General features: G+C 42.4%; 1 protein-coding gene across 3 annotated transcripts in view; it reads right to left on the reverse strand.

Moving 5' to 3' along the window:
• EMILIN2 (elastin microfibril interfacer 2) overlaps nt 1–21,270 on the reverse strand; it is a 136,576-nt gene extending 115,306 nt beyond the window's left edge. For all 3 annotated transcript variants that reach the window (XR_003999104.1, XR_003999103.1, XM_030552840.1), the window contains exons 1-2: nt 21,146–21,270; nt 20,507–20,629 (exon numbers count right to left, since the gene is read on the reverse strand). Coding sequence is in view for 1 of the 3 variants with exons in the window: in XM_030552840.1 (XP_030408700.1) it covers nt 20,507–20,629; nt 21,146–21,270 (248 nt within the window). In the remaining 2 variants the exon portion in view is untranslated. The remainder of the gene's footprint in view (nt 1–20,506; nt 20,630–21,145) is intronic.
• Between the last annotated feature and the right edge of the window lie 3,212 nt (nt 21,271–24,482).

Genomic DNA, 24,482 nt, shown 5'->3' on the forward strand with positions numbered 1-24,482 from the left:
ATTGATTTTAGTGTCCTAAACATAAAGGGTCTGATCTGTACTTTTATTAAAGGCAATTGGTTGGTATGTTATTCTCAAGCCTCCCCAGGAAAGGGGAGTGAAGGGACTTGGGGGGATATTTTAGGGAAATAGGAACTCCAAGTGGTCCTTTTCCTGAATCTTTGTCTAAATCACTTGGTGGTGGCAGCAATACCATCCAAGGACAAGGGAAGGAATCTGTGCCTTGGGGAAGTTTTTAACCTAAACTGGTGGAATACAAGCTTAGGGGGTCTTTCATGCAGGTCCTCACATCTGTACCCCAGAGTTCAGAGAGGGGAGGGAATCGTGACAGCTATAATTTTCAAGAGAACTATAGGCATACAAATTTGTGTACCTTAGCATTTAAATTGGGATTTATGGAGGCACTCAGTCAAGCAGTCCCATCGACATCAGTGTGTCTAGTCATCTAAGGCAAACAAGATTTGACCTTAATGGCTTTCCACCATGTTCCCAGCTACATAAAGGTTGATTTCCTTAATTGCTGTAGCATTTTGACTACTGATATATTCCAACATGAATGTTAAAATTGCTCACACTAAGTAGTACATGACTACTCTCACACTGCGGATGTGTTTCTAGGTGATAATTAACAACATGCACCTAGTGTATACATCCAGTTAGTGATTTTCCCATAGTCATTTCTGATTTTCATAGTCAAAAACAGTTACACAGCTGTTCAGTAACAACTGTTCTTCAAGGTGTGTTGCACATGTCCATTTCACTTTAGGTTTGCATGCACCAGTGCTCTGAAGACAGAAAACTTTTTCCCATAGCTTTTCTCACCAGGGCAGCTAATGCACCCTCTGCACCCTTGTGCTGCCAGGTCAGTTATAAAGGGTGGAGCCGCTCCACACACACACACCCAAGTTCCCTTCACACTGGAAGCCATGTTTGCTGTAATTCCGATGTAGAGAGGAAGGGAGGAGGGTCATGGAACCAACATATGCAACACATCTTTAAAAACAACAGTTACTGAACAGAAATGTAACCGTTTTTTCTTCTTCAAGTGCATGCACATGTCCATTCCAGTTCAGGTGATCTACAAACAATTCCAGATGGAGTGGGTATTCAGGGTCTACAGTACCACTGCAGTGGACTGCATACCACTTTCCCAAATTCAGCATCGTCTCTTGAAGTCTGGGACAGAGCAAAATGAACAGTGAATGTATGAATAGATGATGAAATCACAGTCCTGCAAATGTCACAGGTGAAATGTGACCCAAGAAAGCAGACTATGCTGCCTGTGCTTTTGTAGAGGTAGTGGATCATTAGCAATATCATAGCACAGAGGAATGCAGGAGGAGATTCAGGAAGAGCTCTTTTGCAAAAATGACAGGTTGCCCTTTCATTTTATCAGCAAAGGAGACAAATAATTGTGGAGATGCCCTAAACTCTTTAGTCCTATCCAGGTAAAAGAACACCACCCTACGAATGGCTAAGGTATGAAGCTTTTCCTCACCTTTGTGTGTGTGTGAGAGAGAGAGAGAGAGAGAGAGAGATTGATTTTGGAAAAAAAGTTGATTCAATATATAGCCTGATTCATATGAAAGTCCAACACCACTTCAGCGAGACACACAGTGTGTGGATGCAAACCAACTTTGATTTTGTAAAATACCGTATAAGAAGGATCAGCAACTAAAACCTGAAGTTCCCCTACCCTTGTGGCTGAAGTAAGCTTTCCTGGTGGACATATCTTCACTGAGAGATGAGAAAGAGAGGATCTACAGTAGAACTCCAGAGTTACAAACACCTTGGGAATGGTGGTTGTTCATAACTATGAAGTGTTTGTAACTCTGAACAAATGCTATGGCTGTTCTTTCAAAAGTTTACAACTGAACACTGACTTAATACAGCTGTGAAACTTTACAATGGAGAAGAAAGATGCTGCTTTCTCTTTATTTTAGCAGTTTACATTTAATATGGTATTGTACTATATTTGCTTTTTTTGGGTGGAGGTCTCTGCTGCTGCCTGATTGTGTATTTCCAGTTTCAAATGCGGTGTGTGGTTGACTCGTCAGTTTGCAACTCTGCTGTTTGTAACTCTGAGGTTCTACTGTAGCTATAAGTTCAAATGAAGGCCCATTAAAACTGAGAGAACTACGGCAGATCCAGGATGGTGTTGGGTCCCTAATGGGATGAAATAGCCTGTCCAAATATGAAGGTCAGAGGACTAGAAAAAACAACAACAGATCTTCTGTCCACATATGGATGGAGATCTGCCAAATGAAGTCTCAGGGAACTGACAGAAAGCCCTTTTTCCTTTAGGAAAAAGTAATCTAAAAGTAATCTAGAATAAACTGAATGGGATCTTGTGCAGAACAGACCTCTTTCTTCTGGGACCACACAGAGAACCTTTTCCATTTCTTGAGGTAAGTATATCTGGTGGAGGGTTTCCTGATATTTAGCAGGACATTTTGCTCTCCAGTGGAACAGCTTCCTGAGGCGTTAACCACTGAGCATCCAAGCAGGGAGATGAGATGGAGCAGACTGGGATGAAGAACTCTGCCATGATCCTGGGTAACGATGTCCAAAACTGAGGGAGAGGCATGGGATCTCAAATGGAAAGGGCCCAAGAGGTCAGAGAACCCATGCTAACAGGGCCATGCTGGTACTATCAAAATGAAACTGGCTTGGTCCTATCTGAGTTTCCTCAGAACTCTTAATAGCACTGGGATGGGAGGAAAAGTGTAAAGAATTTTCCCCTTCCAGATTCGCAGGAAGACATTTGGCAAAAACACTGGGCTGTGGCCTGCCCTTGAACAGAACTGGTGACACTTCCTGTTTTGTCAGTTGGTAAATAGGTCTATTACTGGCATTTCCCAAAGCTGAAAAATGGAATTCCCCATGTTGGGTCTAAGAGACCATTCGTGATTGGTGCTGAATGATCTGCTGAGATGGTCCTGTAAACATTTCCAAGATCTGAGAAGATGAGCTGCTTTGAGCATAATCCCGCTGGGGAAGCAGAAAGACCAAAGGCTCATTGCTTCTTGCCAAAGGTGGTCCAAGTTGGCACTTCCTTGCTTGTTCAGATAGAACATTGCCACTGTGCTGTCTGTGCACACCTGCACAGAATAACCTCTGATGCGAGTTAGAAATGCTTTTGCAGGCCAGGTGAATAGCTCAAAGCTATTGAACACCGATGTGGAGGGAGAGATCTTGACTGACCAGCATCCCTGAGTATTGAGGTCCCTTAAGTGAGCTCACCATCTGCAAGATGAAGCATCTATGATCAGGGTCATGGAAAGCAGGGATGGGGCAAAGAGAACCCTTGTGTATACATTCACTAGGTTCATCCACCAGTCCATGGATGTGGACCCTGATCTATAGATTATGTATAAGATTCCTAGTTATTTCTTTGATGGGTGACAGGTTCCTCTCCCAAAATCAAGCTTAGTATTATTAAGATTATTATATAGTTGGGAACCTTAATGTGCATAGGCACAAAAAACTTACACTACAGGAACTTTTTTATATTTACAAATAACTTCTTAATACATTTAGCAAAGTCACGCACACTAACTCAGTAAGGTAGCTAGAGATAATACAGAAAGTACATCTGAACACCCATACTTACACCATCCCTTGGCAGAACTACCTGAAATATTAACCATTATCTTCGTCTTCACCACTGCCAATCATTCCGGCCCCTCCCAAGGGCTACATCTCTGTCTCCTATTGCCCACAGACTGGGATGCCACTTTTATAATATGTTATGCTGATGTTAACATGTCTAATGCATATTCAGTAGGAGTTTTACCCCTCCTCCTTATTTGTATTTCCTCCTCTTACTAATGTTAAGGTTTTCTTCTACAGGTTAGTATATTTATGATTTGACCTCATTATCATATACATCAATTCGTTGCCATGGCACTCTTACAGTAGGGATGCAAAATGTTAACCGCCTTAACCATTAACCCTCAGGCCGGTCCTGGCAACCCCATGCGTACCCAGCCCCAGCCACAGAGTCCCAGTCATGCAGGCCAGATCTGCCCCTGCCACTTATAGACTCATAGACTCTAGGACTCGAAGGGACCTCGAGAGGTCATTGATCCAGTCCCCTGACCTCATGGCAGGACCAAATACTGTCTAGACCATCCCTAATAGATATTTATCTAACCTACTCTTAAATATCTCCAGCGATGGAGATTCCACAACTTCCCTAGGCAATCTATTCCAGTGTTTAACTACCCTGACAGTTAGGAACTTTTTCCTAATGTCCAACCTAAATCTCCCTTGCTGCAGTTTAAGCCCATTGCTTCTTGTTCTATCATTGGAGGCTAAGGTGAACAAGTTTTCTCCCTCCTCCTGATGACACCCTTTTAGATACCTGAAAACTGCTATCATGTCCCCTCTCAGTCTTCTCTTTTCCAAACTAAACAAACCCAATTCTTTCAGCCTTCCTTCATAGGTCATGTTCTCAAGACCTTTAATCATTCTTGTTGCTCTTCTCTGGACCCTCTCCAATTTCTCCACATCTTTCTTGAAATGCGGTGCCCAGAACTGGATACAATACTCCAGTTGAGGCCTAACCAGCGCAGAGTAAAGCGGAAGAATGACTTCTCGTGTCTTGTTTACAACACATCTGTTAATGCATCCCAGAATCACGTTTGCTTTTTTTGCAACAGTATCACACTGTTGACTCATATTAAGCTTGTGGTCCACTATGACCCCTAGATCTCTCTCTTCCATACTCCTTCCTAGACAGTCTCTTCCCATTCTGTATGTGTGAAACTGATTGTTCCTTCCTAAGTGGAGCACTTTGCATTTATCTTTATTGAACTTCATCCTGTTTACCTCAGACTATTTCTCCAATTTGTCCAGATCATTTTGAATTTTGACCCTGATGTTAAATATTTCATTTAAGCGGTTAACCGCTTAAATGAAATATTTTAATCATTTAAATAGTTAACTTTAATGGTATTCACATCCCTATCTTGCGGTTGGATGTTCCATCCAAAACACTCCAGAAGCTGGTGTTAGTTCATGTTTCTGTGGCTGGCCAATGTCATTATGGACAAAATTCACCCTTGCACTCTACTTCCAATTGCCCAACATTTAGGGGTTACCTAAGCTTATCTATGCCAAAGATCATAGGCCTCAAGCCTTATGCTAACTGCTGATGCCAATGTCTTACAGGATGCAGGCTTGAAGGTTCCTTGCATTAATGCTAACTATAATAATACAGAATATAATACAAAGCAGTGAATACAGTAGAGGTAAGCTAGCCAACTGGGCTACAGATGACAGAACCCTTACAGATATGTGATCCAGCATGTCAGGAGATGATGAAAGAAATGGTAGAAAGACTTCAACCCTCTCTGAATGGTTCTGAGGTAAAGTCTGACATACTGAGTCACCTACATACAAGCTGCCACAGGAGCCAAAAGTTCCAGGCAATGTCTCGCTGTTCTATAAGAGAATGCCTTGAAGTTCTTGCATAGCTCCAATATCACCTGAAACCTGGTCTGAAGTAAATATGATCTCACTGTGGTTGAGCCAAGACGACTTGATCAACAAGGACAACTCAGAAACCTCCCAACCGTAACAGGGACTGGATCTTTTAGACAAACACTAGCACTTGCTATCTGGACCTTCCTTGAACCAGCCCTCTGTTCCTGCCTTCCTGAGATGAGCCACAACCATTGCCATGCACTTTATGAAGATTTGAGGAGCTGACAACAGCCCAAAGAGGAGGACTATAAACCACTGTTTAATTTGTGCCAGGGCTTGGCAGGGGTGAGGCCCAGCACCTCTTGGCTTGGCAGTTCATAGCCCTGGCACCTCTGTGTTTGCTGCATCAGTTATGAATGTAAAAAAAATTGCTTTAACCCCAGCACCAAATTGTCTGAGCCCTAGCATCTCTTTCATTACAAATTAAGCACTGCCAAGAACTGATAATAAACATCTGCTACAATTAATCTTAAGAACTTCCTGTGACTCTGGTGAATGGCCACATGAAAGTAGGCATCCTTTAAGTTGAAGGCAGAGAATTAGTCACCGGGGTCTAGGGATGGGATAATAGATGTTAAGGTAACCATGCAAAACTATATTTTTTAATGTATTTGCTGAGGTCTTGCAGATCTCAGACAGGACTGAGACCTCCATTGAACTTTGGAATGAGAAAATAATGGGAATAGAATCCCTTTCCCTGATGCTGAGGAGGTACTTCCTCTGCAGCCTCTAACTGCAGTACAGACTGAACTTTCTGGATTAGTATGATCTCATGAGAATGGTCCCTGAAAAGAGATGGGGAGAGGGAATGGGAAGCAGGGAAGAGACGTGAATTGTAGGGTATATCCCAGTTCCACCTTGCTTAGAACCCATCCACCTGTTGCAATGCAGGTACAAGCACTCAGAACAGGAGTGGGCAAACTACATTTTAAGCTGGTTCAGAGGCCACACCGTGCGGCTTCCAAAAAGCCACAGCATGGCCCTGATCTGACTCCTACGTGCTCCTGATCTCCCGCTGAACCCCTCAGTCCCAGCCAAAAGCATCCTGCTACATCCCAAACTCATCCCCAGCCCCACCCCCAACCAGAGCCCACACCCCCTCTCTCACCCCAACCCCAATTTTGTGATAATTCATGGCCCACCATACAATTTCTTTTCCCCGATGTAGCCCTCAGGCCAAAAAGTATGCCCACCCCTGAGTTAGAAACTAGGATAACTTGCTGACAAAGGGAGGGAAATCATGCTGAGTGGTTCACTGGCCTCGACTAAGGCATCAACTAGACTATTTGGATGCTACAGGATGTTTGCATTAGCAGAAGGTGGAAGAGGAGGAGAAGGAGAACTCATCCTCAGACTTATGGCGTCTCTGGTCAGATTGTCAGATACCTCTTGTTGGACTTGAGGGCAAAATTGCTTTCTCTTAGGGCTGGAGTATAAATGCCCAAAGATTTTACAGTTGTGGTCGATCCAAAATCTTTAAGAGAATGCAGAGCTCCATCTGCCTTTTTTTAAAACAAATTTGGGCCCTCAAAAGGCAAGTCTTCATTTGTTTGTGGGACTTCTGACGGCACGCACAATGACTGAAGCCTAGCAGCACAATGCTGTAGGCACCACCCAAGCAGCCGAATCACCATGTTTAGAGCAGAGCCTGTAAAGATGATCTTGCAGCCAGGTGGCCTTCATTTATAAGAGCTTTGTATTCCTCTTTGACATCAGCCGGCAGCTTTTCTGCAAATTTTAATATGGAGTCCCAGATGGAGTAATCACTGTGGGCTAAGAACGGCTGATGGTTTGCAGTTCTGAACTGTACATCTAAATAAATCCAGCTTTTTTACATCTTTATCTTTGAGAATAGACTTAGAATGCCCCACCTCACTTTCTCATCCATGGCCGCTGCCACCACCAGAGAACCTGGGGTGGGATGTGAATCGAAGTACTCATGTCCCAGAGAGGGAACTTGGTAGTACCTCTTCTCTGTTCTTCTGGCAGAGAAGATGGAGTTTGCCAAAAAGTCTGGTGAGCTCTAAGATAGCCTCATTAATAGGCACAGCTACGCTAGCAGGTCCTGCAGAAGGCAACTAGTTTGTGGGATTATCCTGTACAACTCAATTTGGATACCTAGGAATGCGGCCTCGCTTTTCAACAGTTTCTGGCACATTCTGTAATCATCCAGAACTGGGGAAGATGATTCTGAAACAGTTGCCTTATCTGATGAAGTAGTGTTGAGTAGAAACACTGAAGTGTCAGTCTGTCTAGTGTCTGGTTAACCTCAGCAGCAGGTGGATCAGAATCCACAGGGATAACCTCCCTCAGCTGTTGGGTACCAGTGACAGTAGAGAGAGCAGTATCAGACAGAGAAGAGTGCCTGGATAGGGACTTAGTAAAGCAGCATTGAGGAGAAGATGATCTGGAGTCCCGAGGACCGCCCCCACCACCACGGATTCCAGCAAGGCCACTGCAGTACTTGATATGGTACCAGAGCCCAACCCCAACGCAACCTATCTAGATATGCTTCTGTAAGAGTCACTGTGCTGGAGCCTTGACCTGTACCATGAAGAACAAGGAGACAGCTGATATCTCCTGTAATGAGATCTCGATATGTAGGATCCACATCTGTACCCGAAGAAAAGTCAACACTGAAATGTCACGGTGGCACAGTATATGGCAGAGTAGCCAGAGGCTGGGACTGGACTAGCATTCAGAGGATGGTAGCGGAAGAATTTTCCAAAGTTTCACTGCTGAACGGACTGTGCACTTGACTGTTGCACCACAGAGTCCAGACCCTGAAGGTACCACCAAAGGCTCAGTTCCCAAAGATATCAGATGCACTGGTGCCAAGCAATATCCCAGTACCAGTACCTGCACGGAAGGAATAATCAGTACCTGGATCTCACCCTGTAATGGACGAGTTCAGCACTGACAAAAGATCCCTGTCGTGGTGTACACCTCAGGCTTTGTCAATACCAATACAGCAGTGTGTACTGCAGAGGAAGTCAATGCTGTTGAAGGTCCCAGCAACGGAGTTGGTCTACATGGTACCACATGAGGATCCAGAGTCAAGGACTATACATTGCTGGAATGCAGTACCAGGGAGCTCCTACCAGAAGTCGTCTTCTTGTGAGACTCTGTAGGGAATCTAGCTTTCAAAAAGAGGTGGCTTTCTTCTGGCTAGAATGGCATGCAATCAAATGGGGGTGCGAAGCTGCTTTCATCAGGATGAAAGGCAAACTTCCCTCAACTACTTAGTCCTGGTCTTAAACCCCCTACAAATAAGGCACTTATGCCTCAAAGTGACCTTCTGCCAAACACTTTAAACAGCAGGGGTGAGGATTGCTGACTGGCCTGGACATGTTAGAGCCAGAACAGTGCTTCATAACTCAGAGATTTAGGCACACCCCTGTAACCAAAATCTCAAAGAAAACACTATGAAACAAGGACATTTTTTAGGGAAAAAAAGTACAGTATCACTAACAATAACTACTGCTAATTAAAAACTATTTACAATAAATTCTTTCTAGAAAGCTTTCTAGAGGGACAAAAGGAAGAGAATATGAGAAGCTTTCACATTCCCCAACTACCAACCACAGCCAGCGAGAAGAAACTGGGCTGGGGGTGGAGGGAGAGGGTCAGAGCGGCCACTCCTTAATACCTTTAGCCGGCAGCACAAGGGTGAGGAGAGTTCATGTGCAGTACTGCTACATAGGGTAGGGAATATCTTGGATCCACTGAAGTCAATGAAAGTTTTCCATTGATTTTAATGGAGTCAAGATCTCACTCAGACAAGATGCTTTATGATGCAGCTCACCACCATTCTACAACATTTGTAGTTTGATTTTATTAAGACACTTCATATTTTTCTAAAGTAGGAGTTTATTCCAAAAGCATATACTACAAAGTGGTTTAAATTCTTTTGTGAATTCCTAGGACGGCTGGATTTAGGGTTTTGGGGCCCCCAATGTTATTTTTGGGGACTTGCATCACTTCAAGCTCTCCTCACCTTCTCGAATTCCCGAAGAATTGGTACTTGTGGGTCTCAAAATCCAGCTCAATTCTTAGCTTTTTTATTCTTAAAAACTTTTAATTCTGAAAACTAAGACAACAGCTTTTTATTGTTCTATATGCCAGTAAATAATTGTGCGCACACAATCCAAATATTTCAAAAATAGAAAAATATTTTATGGGGCAGGAAGACTGATTAACTTGCTGAAAGCTTAAAATGTGTAGGGAGAGCGAGCTGTAAAGTTAGGAGTAAATCTAGACTACAGTGTGTGTTAAAATACCATTAACAAAGAACCAAATAAACATAATTTGAAAAATAATCAGTTTTTTGGTCTGATATTAGGAAAAAAAATCAAGATTTTTTTTACTGAATGCACTAAAGAAAGAATTGTCTTTCTATTTCTGGCACTGTTTACTGTATTAGGTTGCTATTTTTATTTCCAGTTCCTAACTTAATATATAAAAAGATAGAACAGGTGCTGGGCGGGGAGATGAGGAGGAAGGATAGGGAGTTACTTGCTGAATAAAATAGTTTCCCTCTAGCAAGTAAAGATGGAAAATGAACAATAGATGGCTGTAAATCAGAATTAAGTGTGCCATTAATTTTACACACCTGGCACTGGCAAAATCGTCATAAACAAAATTCCAGTGTCTGAGTCTTACAGCTATGATCTGGCACTGCTATGAACACTGGTACAGTGAAACAAAAGGAAGAAAGAGGAAACCAAAAATAGTATTTAGGAATCAATCTTACAATCTTCATACATGCATAACTACCATTAAAATCAATGAAAGATGTGTGTGTACCACTATTGCCCAGACCAGCTAAATCTTGAATAAATACTTATTGGCCAAACAATTTGATGAACATTTATGGGGACTTGGTGGGAAAAACAGTTTAAATGTAGCATATCTACACCGGAGGGGCTTGTCTACACTTAAAAGGCTGTAGTGGTGCAGCTGCACCACTCTAAAGGCAGCGCCACCGCCAGCAGCAGCGCAGAAATAAGGGTAGCAGTACTATACACCTTCTACAATAACCTTGCAACTCCCTACGACTCCTTTTTTAGGTCAGGACCAGGGCTTAGGAGCTGTGCTCCAGCTAAAAACATGCAGCTCCACTGCTCCGGAGCTGCTCCGTGCTCCAGCCTTGGGCTCCGCTCCAAAGCCCTGGTCAGGACCCCTACAATTACACCACAGTGAATTTCAGATGTAAGTAGCTGAAATCATGAAATATATTTTAAATCCTATGACCATGAAATTGACCAAAATGGACTGCGAATTTGGTAGAGCCCTACTCACTCATTGCTAACTAGAACAAATTAGAGCAGCCTCTGACACTCTCAACTGTGCTAGGGGCAGGACAGAGAATCCCACTCACTATAGCTCCACTCCTATATGCCATTCTCTGCAACACTGAGCAGAAGCTGAGTGCAGCTGAGACTCTAGCCTGGTATCACTTCAGGACGTTTGTTTCTCTTGTAAGGGACAGGTGGAATATGGGGCACAGTTAAAAGAGAAAAACAATTATTCTCAGTATCACCCCCTTAAATTCCACTTTTAGTTACAAAATCCACTGCATTTAAAATGTCCAGTATCATGAAATCATTCGTTTTCCAAAATCCTGGCTTTCTTGAAACCAATGGGAGTTTTGCCATTGACTTTAATGGGGCCAGAGTTTCACCCATGGAATTTAACTCATCCATTAGTCTGAGTTCTGCAACACAGGCAGAGAAGGGAAAAATAAGCCAAGGTACTGTACTATCTAAAATATTGCATCTACAGCCACATCAGTGTTTTCATTTCACAGTGATATATCACATATCCTGCTAGAGTCTCAGACAGATTCAGACTCAAGGCAGCTAGCCCCTCTCACCGTTGTGGCTACACTCTATTTTCAGTGCATTAGCTCAGTCAGAGTGAGCGCAGGTATGTTTCCTTGAGCTGGGAATTACACCCGAAATGTAGATATACCCATAGAATCTAGTTCAGTAATATGTCCCTAATCAAACAGCTAGTCTATGGAACAGCTTGGAATAGAACTTGGATCTCATGACTTTCAATCCCATGCTTCTTCTATGGTTGCTTCCTTCTACTTTTATGCCAGCAAGATAAACATGTCAAATACCAGTAAATCACATGCTGCCAGATCAGCACTAGGTTGGTGTTTCAAAACAAACAAGAAACCTAAATACTTCCAATAATAAGAAAACAGAAAAAAGGTCTGTATTTTAAAAAGGGGTTGGGAAAATGCTGGTAAATCAACATTGTATTGTAATTAGGGCTGTCGTTTAATTGCCATTAACTCACGTGATTAAAACTAGGATTAAATCACAATTTTTTTTCATCTCGATTAATTTTTTTGAATTAACTGCACTGTTAAACAGTAGAATACCAATTGAAATTTATTTTTGGATGTTTTTCTACATTTTCAAATATATTGATTTCAATTACAACATAGAATACAAAGTGTACAGTGCTCACTTTATATTACTTTTGATTACAAATATTTGCACTGTGATCATAGTTTTTTTTCAGTTCACCTCATACTAGTACTGTATCGTAGTACAAACGTAGATTATTTTGTTACATAACAACACTCCATAACAAAACATAAAACTTTAGAGCCTATAAGTCCACTCAGTCATACTTCTTGTTCAATCAATCGCTAAGACAAACAAGTTTACATTTACGAGAGATAATGCTGCCTGCTTCTTATTTACAATGTCACCTGAAAGTGAGAACAGGCGTTTGCATGGCACTTTTGTAGCCAGCATTGCAAGATGTTTACATGCCAGATATGCTAAACATTCATATGCCTCTTCGTGCTTTGACCACATGCTTCCATGCTGATGATGCTCATTAAAAAAATAATGCATTAATTACATTTGTGACTGAACTCCTTGGGGGAGAATTGTATGTTTCCTGCTCTGTTTTACCTGAATTCTGCCATACATTTCATGTTACAGCAGTCTCAAATGATGACCCAGCACATGTTGTTCGTTTTAAGAAAGCTTTCACTGCAGATTTGACAAAAAAGCAAAGAAGGTACCAATGTGAGATTTCTAAAGATAGCTACAGCACTCAACCCAAGGTTTAAGAATCTGAAGTGTATTCCAAAATCTGAGAGGGATGAAGTGTGGAGCATGCTTTCAGAAGTCTTAAAACAGCAACACTCTGATGTGGAAACTACAGAACCCGAACCACCAAAAAAGAAAAATCAACCTACTGCTGGTGGCATTTGACTCAGATGATGAAAATGAACATGCGTCGGTCCAAACTGCTTTGGAGTGTTATTGACCAGAATCCCTCATCAGTATGGACGCATATCCTCTGGAATGGTGGTTGAAGCCTGAAGTGACATATGAATCTTTAGGACTTCTGGCACATAAATATCTTGCGACGCCAGCTACAACAATGCCATGCAAACACCTGTTCTCACTTTCAGGTGACACTGTAAACATGCAACTGGCAGCATTATCTCCTGCAAATGTAAAAAAAACTTGATGGAGTGATTGGCTGAACAAGAAGTAGGACTGAGTGGACTTGCAGGCTCTAAAGTTTTACATTGTTTTATTTTTGAATGCAGGGTTTTTTGTACATAATTCTACTTTTGTAAGTTCAAATTTCATAAACAAAAAACTTTTTTTTACAGTGCAAACATTTATATTAAAAAATAAATTGAGCACTGTACAGTTTGTATTCTGTGTGATAATTGAAATCAATATATTTGAAAATGTAGAAAACATCCAAAAATATTTAAATAAATGGTATTCTATTATTTTCTTAATCGCACGATTAATTGCTATTCATTTTTTAATCACTTGACAGCCCTAATTGTAATACATTAACCACTGATAATATTAACAGCAGATAGTTAGTCAACTCTGTTTTCACTTCATAATCCCAGATTCTGGGCCTGATTCTCCTTTTACACTGGAGTATCTCAGTTGAGGTCAGTGCCGTAAAAGTTGTGTAAGAGAAAAATCAGACCCCATTTTACAATTTCTTGGGAACTGGAACTATGGAGGGTAATTGGCAAAGTAGGGAGATAGGAGCTGTGTACTTAGGACAGGACACACTGCAAATGATGAGGGAAAAATCAGAAGTTAGAGGAGGAAGATGGGAGTAGGAGAGATGCAAAGTGTAGGAGCAAGGCAGCAGTGTGAACAGAGCATTGTGATGAGCAGGAAGAAAGGTAAAAAGCGTCAATGACAGTGGCTACCCCACAGATCACCAAGGAAATTTAAGAAGAGATTAAAGTAGAGCACTGAGTAGAAAGGACATATGTTTAACTGTATTTTGAAATGTCTTCCTAATAGATTCCCTCTGCCAACTCAGGCTAGGTAAAGTATGAGCATGTGATGAGTTCTACAGATGGACTGGAGTTGGAATTCGCACCAGAGCTGGCAAAGTTGCTTGATTTTGAATTTCTGCTATTAGCAGCAGCTGAAGCTTTTTGAGGGAGGAGACACTGGAACATAGTAGATTCTCACTGCTGTTGTACTCATTTTTCTCTACAAAATGCTCTGTGCTTGAACCAGAGTTATTGCTCTCCCTTCATCTGGCTTAGGTCATTATCATTTAATCTACCCTTCTCTATAGCTGGGAAAGCAATAGCTCTGGTTAGTGTTAGAATGGCACAGATAGTACTGTATCACTCATTGCCTCCCCACATAACTTCTGCAGCAAGATTTCATTTTGGTCCATTCTATCTCATTGTTTTTTAAACTTGTTCACAAAGGCAAGGAGGACCAGAGGCACTCGGGTTGGGAGTGCGGATTCCGGGCTGGAGCTAAAAATTATGGGTCCAGGGTGTGTGTGTGTGTGTGTGTGTGTGCGCGCGTGTGCGTGCACGTGTGTGCGCGCTCTCCATGAAGCGCTTACCTCAAGCAGTCCTGGAAGCAGCCGCAAGTCCCCCGCCCCTCCTGGCTCCTTCATGGAGGCATGGGTAGGTAACTCTGCGCACTGCCCCATCTGTGGGCAGCACCCCCGCAGCTCCCACTGGCCGCAATTCCCAGCCAATGGGCTGGAAGCTGCAGAGACAGCGCTCGGGGAGTGGGGATGGAGGCAGCCTGCCTGCAGAGCTGCCTGACGCCTGGCCGCACCTCCACTAACAACAGCAGGGATGGGGAGCCGCTTGTGGAGAGCCGCTCAAGTTGAGCGCCCCCATGGACCTCAACATATTTACCATGGACACTCGTGTCTGTGTACGGACACATTGCCGATCCCTGAATTGAAACAGGTCAGAAGTACGTGTGGGTGGGGTGAGAAAGAGAGAAAAAAAGCAAGTTGTGATCAGAACATTATATGAAGGTCTTATATCTTGAGGATCACAAGGGGAACTGAGGAATATTCTCCATTATGGGAAACCTGGCAGTGATGTAGAGCATTCCTCTATTGTTCTGGTGGTTTGTTGAATATCAGACTTTAAATTGGTCAGTGGTCCTCTGGACCAGCAATGATACTTTGGAACTGGTCCGGCACTCAATAGAAGCAGCCCCAGACCTCCAATCAGTGCAATTTTCAAATCATGAAAAAACAGACAAATATCAACTGCAATATTTGTATTAATGTGAGCTGAGGGGGAGTTTGTGAAGTTTTTGGAATTATTGCAACATTTATGAATGATGTATGAAATGAAAATTCCTATCCAAGTTTCAGAGAAGAAAGACAGTGTTGTTTGCTGTGTGCATAGACAGAGATACACAATATTAGGCTCACAGAAACACAGCGAGACAAGTTTACCACACCCAGCCGTCTTGCAAAGATTATCAGACAAACAGTCTAGAAAACTCAAGTATGTTATTAAAGTTTTCTTACTGCCTTCAAGGTCCCATCCTTAGGCTAAACTCTCCATGTAGTCAGCCAGCAGGAGCCTGTAGAGAGAGATTTCTGTACGCAAGATACTCTCTCTTTAAAAAGAAAACAAAAACCTCCTTTCTTGATATTTAGAGGGAAATATACAATAGTCCTCAGTTTTCCCCTTTTGTACTTAACACAGTGTCTGTGTTTTCAAGGGTTTTTCTTATGTGATATTGACTTCTGAAAGCCAGAGACCCACTTAGACCCTGATCAAGGACCATTGTACCCTGGGCTTGATCCTGCCTAAGGCAGAGTATTCTGGCTCTGATTCAGCATAACACTTAAGCACATGCTAAACTTTCAACCCTGAAGTAGTCCCATTGACTACCATGGGGCTGCCAACAGCTGATTGAACCCCATTATAGTACCCTATATGTAAGGAACAGGGACTGAAACTGCTGCATGGATGCTAGAAAAAAATGTGGATAACAACCAGCGATATCAATTTATACCAAAGATCTGGTCTACTGTTTTCTCTCTAAAGGGAGCACCTGAGTAGTCTTTTTTTCCCCCCATTAAATAAAATAACATTTACATCTTTACCTGGAACATTTTTATTAACACAGTTTGTCTGATGCTATTTATAGGTTGGTCTCCTAGCCTTTACAATTACAGATACTAATGATTAGAGTTTATGGGTATTTCAATGTCTTCTTTTGTTTATATAATTCTGTCTATGCTTTATTCAAATGTTGGTGTTTATCACACTGTGATTATTCTGGAATTAGATTTATTTAGAGAGATAAACGTATGTAAAAATGATAGGTTCAAAAATACTTGTTTAATGGGTCAATTTGTAAATATTCATTTAAATGTTCATTTAGTCATATTTATTTTTAGACAATTTGTCATTTTTCCTGTCTGTGTTCTAATTACTTGCAATCTAGTGGAATAATCTGTCTCCCTGTTTATTATATGTTGATCACAGAAATTAAAGATGAAAGAGACCAGTTACAATCATTAAATTCACTTCCCCCCCCCGAGCTCCCAGGTAAGAACATATAGTCTGACCCAGAAAACACTTAAGCACATGAATAACTCCAGTCCCAAGAGTTGAACCACAGAAATCAATGGGACTAGTTACATGAGTAGAGTTATTCACATGGATAGATATTTGTAGGATCAAGTCCATAATCCTCAAATAGAAGATTATATTGATAACATACTACACTTGTTATTTGCCAGAAGGCCAATATAGTTTTCTTATAATAACTATATTAAAATATATAATAATGATATCAACCCAACTCTCATGAGTAACCCTTCAATCAGAAACCAAAGTGAGTGAATGCACACTGGAAAGTGAAAAAGTAAAATATATTAAAAAAAGGTAGTACAGGATGGTCAGTTATTTGTACACATTCATGATTTTTTAAATTATAAAAATATTTGAACATGGGTAAGTAAACACACGAACACTTTTGCATAAGTACATTTCACTCCCACTTCCCAACAACAGCAAAAGTTTGTTTGTTTTTCCCCTCTCTCTCCAGGGCTGGTCATAGTTTAAGAAAAATAAATCAAATCTCTCTCCAAGGACAGAAAATACTTCAAAGAGCCGACTTCTCAGATTCCAAACATCTAATCATATAGATCCTAGAATCTTATTCAGAAAAAACTCCCACTAACTTTTCAGGGAAAGACAATAGGATTGGGCCCCAATACTTATTAAAAGATACTTAAATAATAAGATCTTACTGCAATTACTGAATTTTAACTTACAATTTAAGCAAATACATCTTGTATTTAAAGTTGTTACACTTAAAATTTTCTAGCAATGCAGTAATTCAACAGCTTTTTTGCTGTTCTTAAACAATATTTTTTAATAGGACTAATGGGCAAGAGGTGATTAAAAATGAGTTCATGAATTCACATGCTGCTGGGTTTGGTCACTAGAATTCATATTTCTATAGAGTAGTTCACTTTCATTGTAATTAATATCCATAATACATATATTCTCCTGTGTATGGAATATCCTCTGTTCGGGTGAGTACCTGGTATTTAAGACAGTTATATACACAATATATAATGCATAGCTTTGTTTCATCAAAATATTTTTATATGTAACATAGGTCATTCAAATATCAAAAAAGCACTGTGGACATGATCTTGATCTAACTAAAAGTAAATGGCAAATTTAAAATGCTATTTAATATTCAGCACTAAAATGATGAAGAGCTTCTATTTGAAGGGTATCAGTTCTTAGCAATTTATTGCTCAGCTTATTATGAATGAAAGACACATACTGACATTTTATGGAACAGGTGAGAATCCTCATAATAGGAAGGGGCAGTGTCAGTTTTTAAAGTTGCATACAGAAAGTCAGTCTGACATACCAGTGATTGTCACAGATCAACATTAATAACAAAAGGCACACATCTGCGACACAGGTAACAAGCTGTATACCTGATTCAGATCTCAGTTACTCTATTTGACCAGAATTTGGCCCGTTTACTTCATGATTTAGTCCTCCATCTGCAAATTTGTAAAGGAAATAATAATTATACAGAACTTTGCCTCAGTGGTTTTACTTGTTTGTTACAACCCTTCTCCGGGTCCTCCTACTGTCTCGTCTATGTTTGGGTCCTGAACCTTAAAACACTTACATATATGAGTAACTTTATTTGCATGCGTAGTTCCACTGAGTTTCATGAGACTACTCACATGAGTAAAGTTAAAGTTATTCATGTGCATAATTGTTTGCAGGATTAAGGACATAGATTGCAAAAAGAACAGGAGTACTTGTGGCACCTTAGAGGCTAACAAATTTATTTGAGCATAAGCTTTCATAGGCTACAGCCCACTTCATCAGATGCATAGACTGGAACATACAGCAAGAAGATATTTATACATACAGAGAACACGAAAAGATGGAAGCAGCTATACCAACTGTAAGACGACAACCAATTGAGATGAGCTATCATCAATGGGAGAAGAAGAAAAAAAAACAAACTTTTGAAGTGATAATCGAGATGACCCATAGGTGTGAGAATACTTAACATGGGGAAATAGATTCAATTAGTGTGGCTACTTCTACCTTTTCATGTTCTCTATATGTATAAATATCTTCTTGCTGTATGTTCCAGTCTATGCATCTGATGAAGTGAGCTGTAGCCCACGAAAGCTTATGCTCAAATAAATGTTAGTCTCTAAGGTGCTACAAGTACTCCTGTTCTTTTTGCGGATACAGACTAACATGGCTGCTACTCTGAAACCTGTCAGATTGCAAATTCTTCAGTGCAGATTCCTTTCTTATTCTCTGTCCTGAAGGAAACTAGCACACAGTGAGTGATAGATCAATATTAACAATAATAGATTCTCCTAATATCACAGAGTTTTGGGCACACAGCAAACTTCCAAGATTACAGAACATATATTTTGAGTTATTTAAAAAATATTCACCAAGTTTTTATAGCCACACTTCTGCCATACTAACATACACCTTAATGCATATGAAACGTGAAAGATACCTTTATATAGTATACCTTATATTAAAAATAAAAAGATGCTTTGTAATTCCAGCTCTAGTTATCCAGAAGATAATGTTTATCTTCACCAATATAAAGAAAGTCAGATGCAGGAAATAAAGATTTGCAATCAGGAAGATCTAATTTCCTTTAAAATGGACACCTCCAGTATACGTTATCAGATATTCACAGTCAATATTTTAGAACCTGGCTTATCATATATAACTTCCTGAGAGGTTTGTCACTCAGAAGCAGTGACAGGCACCATTAATAAACAAGGATATACTTCGCGCCATTTTTATTTGTCCACTTCAGTATCACAACTCTAAAATGGGCAGTTAAATACTATGAAAACAACCAACATCGGAAACGACCCAGACAGAGTTATTCAGCTGTGTCTCTGGGGAGCCTCCCATGATTTGTCTCAAGTGGCCAATGTTTATATAAGAAAATAAGGTACCTTTTTTTTTTTGTGCCAAAAAATCTTACAAACACCAAATATGCAACATTAATTGTCTGAGGCCCTGGGAGGCAAAGAGCGTCCTTAGATCCCATGGATGTAAACAAGAGCTGAGTGGACTGAGCCCATTGCAGGATGTGCTCAGGACTTTGCAGTATCAGCCACATACTTCATTCGCTCATGTCTGTTCAGAAGTATATACAAATTGTTTTTGTTTTTCTATTTATAACAATAAAATTTAGCTCATTTAGCATCTGATCCAATATCCATTAAAGTCAATAGGAATCAGACCTAAACAGAGCTTATTGTCTGTGTATCTCAAATTCCTTTGCAAAGGAGGGTAAGTACAATTATCACTGTTTTACAGATATGCAAAATGAAGCCCTGTAAAGTGATTTTCCCCAGTCACACAACAGATCACTGGCAGCGCTACAAATAGAACCCTAGTCTCCTGACTCCTACCCCAATGCCCTGTCCAATGGACCACAACACCTTACCTAACATAAAACACATACTACAGAAACATGTCTTGGGGCATAATGCACCAGCTTTATTAAAAAATAACAAGCAAAAAACAAACTCTTGTCTATGCTAGACAATTTAAGAATCTATAAATTAGAAAGATATTGGTTCACATTCACCAGTACACTGTTCCAGCAATGCAAAGCCAGCTGTAGCCAGGTTTATGACTGCTTTGTACCACCGGAATGGAGCGAAAGAGCTGGAGTGCCCCCATGATTCTAAGCCAAGGTGTGTAACTGCTCTCAGCAGGTGCTTGCACTCTTTCCACAAAAGCTGAAGTACAGCATGCATATTCACCCCAACTAGATAACACTAGAATGACATCAGCAGCAAATCAATTATCAACGGACAACTCAGACTTTTGCAAGTAATTTCCTTGATTTGTTTTAGCAATGTACAACTAACTTATTGCATGATCTCACAACAGAATACTCAGTATGGCTCTAATTCGTTTCAGCTGCATTATGTTTGTAATAAAAAAGATAGTAAATCAGGAATGAAGTTATGGCTCTGTACTCAGAGGCTAGAAAATTATACACATCGTCCTGCAATACTATACAGAGATCTCAAACTTTTAAAATCCCACGGATCATCTGAGCTCTGGGGATGTAAAGCTTGTTAGCTGTTGTGTTCTCACTAGATGTGGAAATGATTTACTGATGACCGAATGGTTCCCCACCCAGAAATCTCCTCTCATACTTACACTGGGGTTGGTGAACAGGGAAACTGGTTCCAGGCACATTTGTACTGTGCCTGAATAAACCGCTCAGTTCCATCCAGCACAGAGCAGCTCACGTTCTTGTTCACTATGTAGGCACACCAGTTCCTGGGAGAGGGTGACAAAGAGCAGGACAAATGCACAGTTAAAGGGGCAAACAATAAAGGTTATTAAACCAGTGGCATGTCAAGTGTAGGACAAAAGCACCAATCAGAAGACAGCCCTGCGTGCCTGTAGCTCATAAACCTTCTCCATGTCCTCCAGCATGAGCCTACGATCAGCTCTTTGGACGAATGACTTTGCGGCGCCCCGAGCGAAGTGGCAGCGTCCACCCCCACCACTCCTGCATCCATGTCAAGCGCTGGGGCTTTGCATTCCTCTCGCCCTGGCTCGCCCAGCTGCGGGCAGCTGGTCCCGCTGCATCTCGAACCCCCAGGCTAAAGGGGGGCCCCGGGGAGCCTCCCGCCCCCCCCCCAGCTCTGCCTCCGGAGTTGCGGAGGAGACCTGACCCGGGCGCAGTGCCCCGAAGGGCGGGAGCGAGTCAGTTAGCGGGAAAGCAGCCCCGGGAGCCGCAGCTGGGACCCTCCCGCTCGCCCCGCGCATGCAGGAGGGAGACGCACTTACTTGCTCCTGGCGCCCGGCCGGCTGTACCTCAAGTGCGGGGTGGCCTCGCTGAGCCCGCCGGCCAGAGACAGGAGGAGCGCCAGTGCCCAGCCCAGGGGCGCGACGGGTCCCGGGCGCAGCCCCATTGCGGCCGGCAGGGCAGGGGCTGGAGCGCCCCGCGCCTGGCTGAGGAGTGGCGCCCGAGCGGGGCTGGCGCGGGGAGCAGCCCGGGCTGGAGACACCCGAGAACTGGCCGCGGCGTGCAGAGAAGTGCCCCCGCCCCGCGATACGCGCCGCTGAATCCCCTGCCCCGGTCGCGTCTTCGCGGTTCTCTCCTCTCGCCCCTGCGCTTTCTCCCTCCGTTCCCCTCTCTCCTCCTGCGATCCCGCACTGACGCAAGAGGCCCCCCACCCGCCTTCCGTCCGCTGTATTCACACCCCCACCCCGGACGGGTGACTCCCCTCTACCCACGCGTCTGACCAAACTAGTGCAAGGCAGGCACCCCCCACTGCTTTCCCACCCGGCGGGGGGGGTCTTGATTACTTCATCATACTCAGTCGTGGAGGTTTTTGTGTCTTCCAGAGAGAGCGTTTACTCATTATCTCTGCACACAGTCCCGTAGCCAGGCAAGGGCCGACCCTTACAGACAAACAGGCCCCAGCCCGCCCTCTCTTGGCCTGCACCTCTGGCAGGACCTTTGTCTTGTAATCCCCTAGAGGAGTGCACACGTGCAACTGTAAGATACACAGGCAACTCATCTGGCATGCACCCACCACTCCCTCCCCCCATTCACTCAGGACTGCCTCCCTCCCCCACCAGTCATACAAGCCAGTAACAGTGACAGCTTTTGCAATCAATGCTTTATAAATTAATACTGGTAACTAATAGAGAAACTGCTTAGTCCAAAATGAACATTATACCATATGTGGCATCACATATCTCACCCAATGGGAGTGCTGCCATGCTACCCATACACCATGACCCCCTAGGGTTGGCAACTTTCTAATCCCACAAAAGGAACACCCCGGACGCCACTCGCTCCATCCCACCCTGCCTTCCTCACTTTCATTGAGCTAGGGCAGGGGGTTGGGGTGTGGGAGGGGGGTGAGAGGTTTGGGATGCAGGAGAGGGCTGCCGGCTGGAGCAGGGGTGTTGGAGGGTACAGGCTCCAGCAGAGGCCAGAAATGAGGGGTTCAGGACGGGGCTCTGGGCTGGGGCCAAGGTTTTTGGAGTGTGGAAGAGGGTGCAGGCTCTGGGGTAAAGCTGGGGGTGAGGGATTTGGGGTTCAGGATGGGGATCCAGGCGGGGGCAGGGGGTTGAGGTGCTGTGGGGGGAGAATATGGGCTCTGGGTGAGGCCAGAAATGAGAGATTCAGGAGGGGGTGGGCTCTGGCTGAGGGTGAGAGCTCTGGGGTAAAGCTGGGGATGAGGGGTTTGGGGTGCAGGAGGGGGCTCAGGACTAGGGCAGGAGGTATGTGGGAGGGTATGGAGTCCCAGTGGCACTTACCACGGCTCCCAGAAAGTGACCATGAGGCTCCATGTGCTGCCCTTAGGCCTGCAGGCACCACTCTTGCAGCTCCTGTTGGTCACAGTTCCCAGCCAATGGGAGCTGTGGAGCCAGCCCTCAGGGCAGGGGTAGTGCACAGACACTCCCTGGCCACCCATGCGCTAGGAGCCGCAAGGACCTAGCAGCTGCTTTCGGGAGCCGCACAGAGCTAGGGCAGGGAGGGAGACTGCATTAGCCCCGCTGCGCTGCTGCCCGAACTGTTCTCTTTAAGGTATTACTTTGGAAAATGACAGGCTCATATTCCTATAATTCTTAAAAGAGCCTTGTCTTTTTGTTCTGTATTTGCAGAGTCTCTCTCACAATGATGTCTTGGTTTACGATGGGGGTCCCTAGATGCTATTACAATACAAACAAATAACTCATTACCATCATAACGTTTATCTTCACCTTAGTGCTTCTCACATGGTCTGACATAACTCCTAACCTTACTGTAATTCCACCTGCCAATCTGCCAAAATCTACTGTACAACTGCTTGGCTGATAAGGTCACCAAATCTGAAAGAAAATTAGCTTGCAAAACTATGAGGCCAAATCAGTCTTTCAGCAAATTTCTAGTTGCTTCATTTGAAACTGCTGAAGTTTTCTACCCATGCTTACCACTAGAAAATTCTCTAAATTACAGGTGCACTGGAAGAGACTATCTAAGATAAGAACTATTCAAGATTACTACCCTCTCTTTAATCCATTTAGGAATGATGGATGTCTTTATTGTTTCACCTAAAATAACAACATCCTTCCAACAATGCTCCATAGCTGATGGGGGAAAGACAACAACTGACTGATTGTAATAAATGATTTTACAGACAAGATCAAGTTTACACATGCAATATTATTACATTTTAGACTTAGTTATTTATGCCAATAGAACTTCTTTGGAATTTCTCTTGAGTAAGGCAAAGATAGAATCCAACGTGGTCCCAAATATATCATAAACACAGTAATAAAGACTCTTTCTTTTTTTCCCCTCCACTAAAGGAACTCCAACCGCCCCCTTTCAAAAGGCTACAAGTAATATGTCAGAGTGGGATGTCCCCAAAGAGAAAATCATCAAATAAATTGAGGACTGAGGTCATCTCTATCTGTTGAATGACTGCACACTGCAAAAATGAATTGGATGATTTAAACAAAAATAAGTAAGACACAGTGATATGTCTTTATACACAAAATATTTTGTTTGAATTTATACCCTGGTGAGTGAAAATGATTCAGGTGCCCCCATAATAACCAGATAGCAGTTTCTACTTCTAATTGTGCATGAGGTGCCCTAACCACCCATAGCTTGAAACCTGGATTCTGTGATCAAACACAATATGAAACACAGTAGAACAGAGGGTAAGTGTAAGCCTTCATTTATTAATCTCCTTGTCATGACAAATAATGAATCAACTAACAATTGCCTGAAACTTTCTTCAGAACTCCACCCTTAGGGGAAATGTATCTTGAGTATATGAACAGATGATCAAATTTATCTGCTGTTTTCTGAAATATCAATGCTTCTAGCTCCTAGCCCAACAGTTAGAATCCTCATAAATTGTATGAGGTGGGAATGATAATTCTTGCTGTCATTACTTGTTTATGAGAAGGAAATATGATACTTCATACCCCACAGACACAATGCATTTTATGATTTGTTTAACTGCAAAATTAAACATGAACCATAAAATTTAAAAATAAAATCTTTCAGGATTGTTTTTTTCTACCAATGAAACCAAGACTGCATAGAACTGTGAATCTGAACAAAACCCTTTTAGTTAAGCAGGTGCAAACCTTTGGCATGTATGCTCTTATTTTA

Source organism: Gopherus evgoodei, chromosome 2 (assembly GCF_007399415.2).
Source record: "Gopherus evgoodei ecotype Sinaloan lineage chromosome 2, rGopEvg1_v1.p, whole genome shotgun sequence".
NCBI classification, from domain to species: Eukaryota; Metazoa; Chordata; order Testudines; family Testudinidae; genus Gopherus; species Gopherus evgoodei.